The sequence below is a fragment of the Gallinula chloropus genome, assembly GCF_964237585.1.
Source record: "Gallinula chloropus genome assembly, chromosome: 6".
Classification (NCBI taxonomy): Eukaryota; Metazoa; Chordata; class Aves; order Gruiformes; family Rallidae; genus Gallinula; species Gallinula chloropus.
Window position 1 is genome coordinate 32,756,497 of NC_140091.1, and position 10,149 is coordinate 32,766,645.

Genomic DNA, 10,149 nt, shown 5'->3' on the forward strand with positions numbered 1-10,149 from the left:
TCGGGTGTCGCGATACCTAGACTGATCAGAGAAGTAAGATTTCTCTTCCAGCTTTAAGGCAACCCTATTGAATTTCTTTCATGCAATTCCAGTTTACATTGAAATTTTATGTTGCTCTCTATCAAAAAATCCTTTCCTACCCTTTTCCTTTTTTGGAATCCTGTTTCAAAACCAGATCATTAGTCACAGTTCACAATGACTAGTGTCTGTGTCAGAAAGCTGCCTCTGATCTATTCATCACCTTCACTGCTAACTTCAGTGCAGGACTGTGGTATAGAACAGGCACTACTGTTTACTGCCAGCAAGCTTGTCTGCCTTGGCAGCTTTTAATAGCACTAAATACACCTGGGAATTTTTTCCCTGTGAAATAACTTCTGAGCTTGATTCTTGTATCTCAAGGTCTTGATCTTGAGATCTTGGAACTGAGGACTTGCCTTGGCTGAGAACTGTTACAGGGGGTGGCTGAGGTTGGTGTTTTCACTTGTCTGAGAAATGTGAGAGCATCTTTAATATATACCTGCTTGCATTCCAAACACCTCCTTTTCTTCCACGTAAGGGTAGACAGGAGTTTCCTGGTTGCTCGTTTTAAAGGGTTTTCTTCAATCTGTGAGTACCTCTAAAGCTGTAACAGAGAACAGAATAGAACAGAAATCTATCTCAGCATTTTTTTCTTGTATTTTGCATAAATTCCTTGAGTAGCATGATGTCAAATTTAGTTGTGTTTTGAAGGAAATACAGTGAGGAAACATTGCTGCTCAGCTGAATGTCTGAATAGTAGAAACGCTAACCAAGTGGTATATATCATATTCCTAAATCTCTGTGTGAGAGTCACTGGTGCCCTGACCAAGTTTAGAGTATAGTTCAAGATGGGGATGGCTCTTGCTACCTTATTCTCCCTCTCTCACTCTCTATTTGAAACTTAGATGGTGCTGACCCTTCATAGGAACTTCAGGTTACTCCATATTCTGCTACACGTGCTCTTGATGTCTATTCATGATGATGCTGCTAATTGGTGTTCTGTTATTCAGCTTTGGGAATGAATTTGCTTTTAGATAAGAGGGTTCTTTGGTTCCCAGATGAAGCATGTAACAATAAATTGGCTGAAAATCTTTTTTGTCTTGAAATATTAATTAAGGATTTTCTGTGAAACATGAACTTCACGTTTCTGTGTTTCTACTGTAACCGATGACTAAAGCTGGTGTCAGTTCTGCCTAATTATGGATGTCAGGATCAAAGCTCAAAAAAATGAGTTGTTCCTTAGCTATTCTGTTCATCTTCTAATCCCTTCTAGGTTGTTTGTGTGGTAAATAACTTCAGAGGACGTCAGCCAGAACATGAACATTCTCACATGGGTAATCTGGCCCAGATGCCAATGATCAGCATACCCCGAGTAGAAAGCCCTTTAGAAAAGGTAATGTCTAACTTTTTTAAAAAAACTATTAAATGAAATGTAGCTTTCCTGGAAGGAGTGATCCCAAACTGTCATGACAAGAGTGCCAAGGTAATCTGATGTAAAGTAAGGAGACATGGCATGAAAGAGAAAGAAGGGAAGAGTAAATTCAGAGGCACTCCCTGGGAGACACCTCATGTCACCTCCAAGAAAAATCAGTATATTCTTGTCCAGTTTTCTGCTTTAGCCACTAAGTCCATGGACTCAGCCTGAGTAGGTCTGAAGGCCTCTTTCCTTATGTTCCTCAAGTAAGTTTGATTAATACTTTGGCTGAGACTCCACAGGCCTTAAAGTAGTTAGAAATCTATCCTCTGAGCCCAAGGAGTACAAGTGGCATTTGTCCTATTTCTTTGGGTATGTCCTCAGGCTAGTGTAGAGCTTGGGATGCAGTCTCTTCTAGATCAGCTGTGGAGCTTTTATCAGGCACATGCTACCTCTGGGATGGTGCACCCACTTGGAAATGCTGGGGATCTGACATCTGCAGTAGCAGGGGAAACAACTTCATGAGCATGATAATAATAGAGAGTAACATGGGTCATACAGTAACTGCTCAAAAGCTGTGATGTATTGCCAAAGCAAATGGGATTTTGGACCAGTACATGCTAGTGCTAGTCTCCTGCATATACCAAGGCTTTTTGCATGTATTGGGCATGTGTTTAAAATTTTAGTTTCCTGTAATAAAAAAATACATGCTTTTTGAAGGTGATGTTCTACTGTGTAAGTGTTGGGTAAGATTATGTCTGAACAATTTTATGAGCAACGAGCACTGAAATAGAGAGCACAGCCAAATAAAGAAAACATTCTAGTCATTTTTCAGGGGGGAAATTTGAATGCCAAGTGTGAAGCCAATTCTACTTCTAAGGGTTTCTATCTGTTGTTATTTGTGTTATGTCTGTGCTTGAAGATCGTAAACAATTCTACACCGGGTAGGGCACCAAAAGTATGTTTCTATGACATTCTTTTAAATCCAAATTGTCCCTGATAATTTTTCATATTAAACATAATAAGAAATGGTTTTAACCACTTCCCAGTCTGGCTTCATCACTGGAAATAGTGGAAGTTCTCCTCTACCCCTCTATGTGTTATTCCTTTCATTGAAAGGAAAGAAGATTTCTTTTCAGGATGATCTAACATGCTTTCTTGAACCAAATATGTCTAAGCTACTTCTGCTGATAGCTTGTCGTAAGGAGGTCAGTCTCATTTGCTTGAACAAACATTTAGATGATGAACGTGCATCTTCAAAATAATCCATTCAGTAAATGTCCAGTAAAGTGTGAAAACGAGATGTCAGCTGGCCTAGGACATGCCACATGTCTTATTCTCATGCTTGGCTCTCCTGCAATAGAAGCTGTTTCTGCAGTTCAAAAGCCATCATCAGTAATGTATGTTCTCTGGCTGTTGAAATTTTTGTTATTTGTGAATAATGATATCATGTTAATTTAGTGTTTCTACTTGATTTGATGCTCCCTCACGTATGATGTCTCAGGAAAATAAATGTTTTCTTAAGCCTGGGCAAAATTGAGAGGTGGTGGGGAAAGCTGGGGGAGAAGCTGGAAGGGTGGTGGCAGGAAAAATGTTTGCTCTGCTTGAGGGTGACCTCTACAACTTGTGAACTGTCCAGAACTCTCTCAAATGATTTTGTATTGGGTAGCTGTTGCTGTCGTGGAACTTCTCTCTAGATAAATAAATTTGGGGCTGTCTTCAGGGTGTTACACTCAGTGAGGTCTGAGTGTATGGGATCATCTTCATGTTGCAGAGCCTTTCTCCTTTTCAGACAGAGAGGATGAGATAGGAGGATTATAATGTGGACATTTACTGTTTGTTGTGAAATTATTTTTTCTGTTTCCACACTCAGAAATTTTAAATAACAAATAATTGATGAAAAAGTTACTTACACATGAGTGCTTCTGGTGTTGAAATTTTGTGGATTTTTAAAAAAAATGTTTAGTCTAAAATTTAACATAGAAGCCAGACCCTGTTAAATAAAAGGCAATAAGAATAATACTTATGTGGAACTAAGGTCTAAATTAAACCATCTCAATTAGCTACCAACACTGCAAGAATTATTGACTCAGGCTTTGCCTTTTAACTCCTTTCTTATTTTACATTCTTTGTTCTCCTCTGGAGACAGAGAGATGCTAAATAATTTGTGTGCTACTTGCCTTTGCCTACTTTAGCCACATGCAAGTTACTTTTAACTGTGTTTCAGTTAGGGCTGTTCCAGTTCCATGTTCTGAATGTACATACATCTTTTTTGGCTTATTTTAAATCTATTTTTCCTTATTAATCTGGAATCTCCTGTGCCAGCATTAAAGGCAGTTTACTGTCAGAAGTTAGCTATTAAGAGCAGCACAAATTCTGACTGACTGAAGTTATCCTGGACTAAGGCAGTGCTAGCATGAAGCCGTGCAAGTTTGTTATTGGTACTTAAGAATATTAACTATGTAAGTATCTGGGAGCAACCAACTCAAAGATGCTGTCTTAAGGAATGCATTCATTAGAAATGCCTGCCAAATGGGACCTCATTTGTTGCAATTTTGTTATGAATTCATCCATAAATGTTTAAGCAGGTGGTGCATTGTGCAGATCTAGAAGCACCTTAATTGTGTTTCCAGATCTAGTTCTTGCTGTTCCAGTGCTTTTTCCTGCCAGAGAACGAATGCTCTTGGCATGCTTGGCATGCTCTCCATGCTGCCACTGTCTGAGTTCTGGTGGAGGTCAAGAGCTACATTTGAAGTGCACTTAAATAGGAATATCTGTACTTGTAATCTTCTGAATTGAGCTGCTGCTGGTTAATGACAAGGGTAGATCACTGTTTGCATGACACTTCTGTTTAATTGTGGTGCATGCAGATGATTTAGCTGTTCTGCATGGGTACCCACATCTCATGCACTCAAATAAGCCATAGTTGCAGAGTGTCTCCTTGAAGAAGCCTTGCCAGAGCTGGCTCAGCAATGCAGACTTATTGCTTTCACCTTAACTACTTTCATCCTCAGAAGTAATGAGAAGAATGAAAGCCAAGAAACTTCATCACTCACTCATCTACTCCTTTTTCTTTCCTGTCTCTGACCTTCTTCATCTCCTACAAGACAATTCATGTTTCAGATAGCTGGCACTCTCCCACAGAGAGGAGGTTCCCTTCCTACCACAGTCAAGGTTAGACATTCCTGTTCTTTTGCTAGACTTACTGGGAAATAGGGAGATTCTGGGTGGTACCTGGAAGAGTTTAAAGTTCATCTCTGTAAAGGGTATACTGGCATTATTTCATGCTAAAGTCACCTGAAACTGGCCAGGGCTTACAAATGGCTCATGCACATTTTGTAGTAGCTGCTGACTCTCCTAGCCTTTTGTTCTTAAAATACATTTTCTAGCTTTGAAAAAAAAAACTAATACAAAGGGCATATGGAGCATTTTAGTACTAATTGAGGCAGTAGATAGAATACTGAGGTAAGAGGTTTTAGAGGGAAGTGTTGGCTTAGGAGAGGCTAAGTTCATCTCCTCTGGGATGAAGTGATTACTGTGTCTGATCATCAGTGCTTTTCAATATTGCTAATTTGTACAGTGGGTGCTTTGCAGTGCTCTGTTTGACAGCTAAGCTGCATTTATCCCCAAAGTTTTTGCTTGGCATTATTTCATAGCACTAATTCTGCCAGCAATGCCCAAACTGCCTTCCCAAACATATTCACTGGTCCTTGTTAAATTGAGGTTTCTTATACTCAGCCCGTAGGACCAACTCTCCAACATGACTGTGTACTAGAAACAGATAGTCTGGGGTCTCTCTCTCACTGACACAGCCATTTCTAAGTTTTAATGGTGATAAATATTTGGGATTCCTCTCAACAATATGTGACATTCTTGTTGCCTGTTGTACCTGTTACTGCTGACTATCAGATGGTCTCATGTTTTTGAGCTTCACACTATGATTATTGTTCTATTGTGTATGTGCCAAAGGTAATGGTGGTGATACAACATTGTAACAGAACTTAATTATAGATACTGTAATGGATTCTGGTAGTATTTTAAAACTGGGGAAGCTTTCCCTTTCTGTTTCTAAGGTATAGTGTTTTTTCTATTTATTCCACCTTAATTATTCACAAGACACAGAACAGCTTCTTCATAGTGTCAGAAAAGGGCATCTGAAGTTTTAATTCTCAGTGTTTGCCTTGGTCATAAGCATTTTGGCACTAAGAAGTGTGTCATTGGTATGAGCAGCTGTGTACAGACAGCATGGCCTAGGGAGTTGGGTCTGGCCCCTCTGGCTCTCTAGGGAGACCGCTCACCGATCACTTTGCTCACAAGCTGAAAGCAAAACACAAAGGTGCGTTGGCTCATCTTACTGTGTGCAGATGGGGGAGAGGCCTTCTGTCTGGTTCTGCTGCTTCAGAGTATTTTGGTTGTCAAGTATCTGAAGTATACTCTTGTGCTTGATGCCTGACAGTGTACCCAGGTGTCCATGCAGTGTTTCAGTACCTGTATGAGAATCTGCAGATGCTGTACATGAACTTACAGGGCCTGTGTAGGCAGGTTTTCAGATTTCTGTTGTCATAAGGGTTCTTTCTTGATAATTCAGTAAGTTAAAGGAGATATAATACAACATTATTTCACACACAGAAACACTTACCCAGGAGAAGCAGCTCATAAAAAGCCATAAGCCATTTTGTTTCAATGTCAAGCTTTTGAATTTGCATTCATGTCCTACACTTCAGCTTAAATTTCCTTCTGGGGGGTTGTACAAGAACTATATCTGTCTGAATGCAAGCTGTGATCATCACATCTCATGTTTGAATAAAATAAACAGAGGAAGTGGAGCAATATGTTCAGTGTGACCTCCTCAAATGTACATGTTATAGGTGTTACAGAATCAAGGTACTAGTAACAACCAAGAAGATCCTTTGCAAGGGAACTCCCTCCGAGCTCGCTTCATTAGGTTCTTCTCCTGGCTGTCAGGCACAGACCGCTTGGAGCAGCTTCATATAAGGCAATAAACACACGTGTGCAAGAGCACACGTGAGTGTGTGTGGAACTGAAGCAAAGGCAGATGTGGTGTGGCAGCCTTCTGTGCAGGTCTGCAACGTTTTCAATGGGAAATTTAATTAAAAATCATTCTTTTCTCTAAAAATGAGATTCATGCAGGAAAAGCATACAATATTCTTCACTGACGCAGAGTTGTATAACATTATTATTAATGTATGGTAAATTGTCATTTGCCTTAGCTACCACAACAGTATTTTTCCATTTCTTGTAGTGAAATCCACTTGTGAAGGACTATACAGGACAACTTTGCAATTTCCTATTTTCAAAAACGGAAAAAATCTTCTTATGCATTATGACTAATTTTGAATATTTTGAACTGTATTCATGTGAGAAGAACAAAAAAAATCAGGTTAAAATATTTGAAATGTAGGTAATGAAAACTTAAACCCACAAAAAAGTGGTTGTGGATTTTTCCAGTGCTTTAATATTATAGGATCACTTATAAGCATAAATTTAATTAAAATCTTAAGAGAAGGTATACTTCCAAAAACCTGCACTGAAGGCTTAGCCTTTAGCTTTCAGTTGTTGCTAGTGGTGTGAGAGCATGGTTATGCAGCATGCTTTGTTCATCTAGTGCTGATGCCAAGCTGATACTGTCAGTTTTAAAGGAATAACATGAACGCTGGTGTGCCTGTCTGAAACCGCTGCCATTGAGCAGACCCTCAGCATACTCTAATTCTGGAAAGGAATGTAGAGAAAATAATTTCCTACAGAGTTGGAGAAGCTGAGGTCTTGTGCATGGTTTTTTGTTTGTCTTCTGCATCTGTTTGAATCTGTGTGCTGATTGTGGTTAGTATCTTGCACTGCATTTTGTCACAAGAAATCCCAGAAGTAGTAAAAGACCATAGAAAGAGAGGGGAAATGCAGTTATTCAAGAGGGATGCTCTTTGGGTCTGTGTTTTCTTTTCTGTAGAGTCTCAGTGAGGCTTACTTGTAGCTGTGCCTGAGACAGTAACATATGAAAAAGCACGAGTACCCAGACAGTTGCATGAATCTGTATCACTGATTCTTGCCATCAGCAAGTGATTAGTTTTGACCTAGTTATGCATCAGCCTGCTGAGTCTGTTCGAAGTGAATAGACAAGTCTTTGCGAGGGTCCCCATCAGTAGCTCTGCGACTGGTAGCTTGGCAGCTCTCTCTCAGAGCTTATTGAGAAATGGGATTTCCTTCTGTGCTGTTCTATCCTATGCTCTGCGTGCCCTTCCAAGGGTGGGTGCTGACCTCTTCATCTGGGAAGAATAGCTGGCGGCAGTGTGAGCCACATCCTCCTTTCCTAAGTAATAGCTACCCAGTCCTGAATTAATGCCACATGAAAGAGCATTTGGTTCTCTGCGTCACAGACAAATGTGTGTTGCTTAGAGGAAAAGGTAGAGCCCAGCAGGACTTGAAGGAATTGATTAGAATAAATAAGAAGGGATTTTTTTCCCCTCTAATTCCTCATTATCAAACTATCTTATCAACAAAGTGAATAATTCTAGACTGATTCCAGTCTAAGTTGACAGGATAATTTTCAGGTCTAAATAAGGAAAGACAAATACTGTGAAGAAAATGTTGCAATAGCCTCAGAGCAGCTCTGGAGTCTTTGAGGTTGCCCAGTGTATGACTTTCCAGTACTGAAAGCACATGATGGCCAACCAACTGAAAGGCTTTGAAATGTTAATGTGTTGTTTTCTAATGAGGAAATCTAACTTTGCTTTTCTTCTGCAGAGTCAAAACCTGGAAACAATGACACTTGCTAATACTATTTACTGAAAACACTTTCAGAAAAATTTGCACACTAATTCTTTCTTTTTCTAATGCTTTTTGAAATCCTTCTGCCTATGGCTTCATCGTTGTTAATTAAAATATCTTCTGATTTGGAGAATAATGAATATAGCTACTATTTGGTGGTGTCCTTTCATGAAAGTTGTGATAAAATTGAGCAAGAAAAATGCTAGAGCTAAAATGCATGTAGGGGGGAGGGGGAAGAGAGCTTTTTCTCCTGGACCCAGTACAGTTATGGCACAGTGAGAGGGAGCAAAGCTGACAGCCGTGTTTGGAGATGGGAAATGAGGCAGCTCTCCTGTGCTCCCACTCAGGGTACTTCTAAATTCCTTTCTGTAACATGAAAACCAAGGATGTTGGCCTGCCTACCCCCACACAGACAGACAAATATCCAGGTAGTTTAAAGAACTGAGAAACAGAAACGTATGTCGTGGCCCCTGTTCCTCTCCAACCCTTTCTATGGGGTGTGATAAGGGATTTTCCAAAGGAGTTAGAACAACTCCTTTTAAGCAAAAATGGGGTACCTCCATGAGGTACCTACATCCCCCCCTCCCCTTCAGCTTATATCTCCTCTCTTCTGACTTTGGTCTGCTTTGGACTCTCCCCTTTGGAGGGGAGGTGATGAGAGACATCTGCAGTGCTTTGTGTAGTATTTCCCTCTGTATGTTTTTGTTCTGGGGAACAGACACGTGGCTTAACATCAAGATTCTCTTTATTAATTTTACACACTGCATGTTTTATTAAAAATAGTAGGAGTCAAGTGTGGCGTGTGCCTAAAGGGACTGTACAGTTCCTTTGGATCCTGCACATCTCTGTGCAGTTGTGTCTTCACCTACTAAATATTTGCAGAGGCACTTGCTTAGGCTGGAATATGAAAAAGTAACAAAGCTCTCTGGGCTGCTGCAGATGCACTGTGTAGTCAGTCACATGCAGTGTGTTCACCTTCTCATACACATCTTGGTGTTCCTAAGAATCATCCCGTTGAAGGAAAGGAGAATAACAGTGCAAAGGAAGAGGAAGGTAGTGATTCTGAAAAAGAAATTCTGAGTATTAGTTACTGAATGCAACTTTGTTGTAGCGTTTTGCTTCTTGCTGTGCCATCAAACTCCTGGGGAGCAATTAATCTTTAAAAAACTGCAACATTAAAGATGTTAAGACTGAAATAGAGTATTGTAATCTGTCAGGAACCAGCATTTTAATTACTAGAAATTTTGCTTTAGAATGTGAGGTAGCCATGAAAGTAAAGCTAACTCAATTATTCACATCATCACTTCATTTTAAAAAACCCATCTAAAACTGAAATGTGGTAGAACTGCTGCACCCAGTTACTTCCATATCCAGCCTTTCAGCAGTTACAGAGCTGTTATGGGGGTGAGAGAGAGAGAGCACTGTGGTGAACCCCAGTTCTGTTAGCACCATCCTGCAGCAGTCCCCGAGCATCAGGCTGTCCTGAGGTTTTCACAGTGGTGACTGATGTCTGTCTGTGTGGTTTCTGGGTTTTTATCTCTCTGTTTTTCCTTTGACTCGTAGAACCACATCACGGCCTTTGCAGAAGTCACATGATGTTGACGCTGATGTATATTCCCTCCATTGGACTTCATCTCTTTTCACAGCCCACACACGATAATCGCAGTGTATCCAAACCAAGAAATTTTTAGAAGTCCTATTTCTGACTTGATTTTTACATCATTAAAATGATAGCAGCGTTTTGAAGAATTCTTAAATATTAGAAGGTCACTTTACTTTCTAGCAAAAATATTAACTGTTTACTTTTTGATGGAATGGGAAAACTGAGCACTAATTATATTTATCTGACAATGCCCTCTATTTTGGCTTCTCATTGTTTTTAATGGTTCATGTACCTATTCCAACAGTACTTCATGATTTGTTTTGACTTTGAT

General features: G+C 39.9%; 1 protein-coding gene across 1 annotated transcript in view; it reads left to right on the plus strand.

Moving 5' to 3' along the window:
* Positions 1–9,811, plus strand: part of PLPPR5 (phospholipid phosphatase related 5) — a gene marked incomplete at both ends in the record, with an annotated part of 44,184 nt that extends 34,373 nt beyond the window's left edge. The window contains 2 exons of the mRNA XM_084266001.1: positions 1,292–1,411; positions 9,779–9,811. Of these exons, the coding sequence (XP_084122127.1) occupies positions 1,292–1,411; positions 9,779–9,811 (153 nt within the window). The remainder of the gene's footprint in view (positions 1–1,291; positions 1,412–9,778) is intronic.
* Positions 9,812–10,149: the final 338 nt, after the last annotated feature.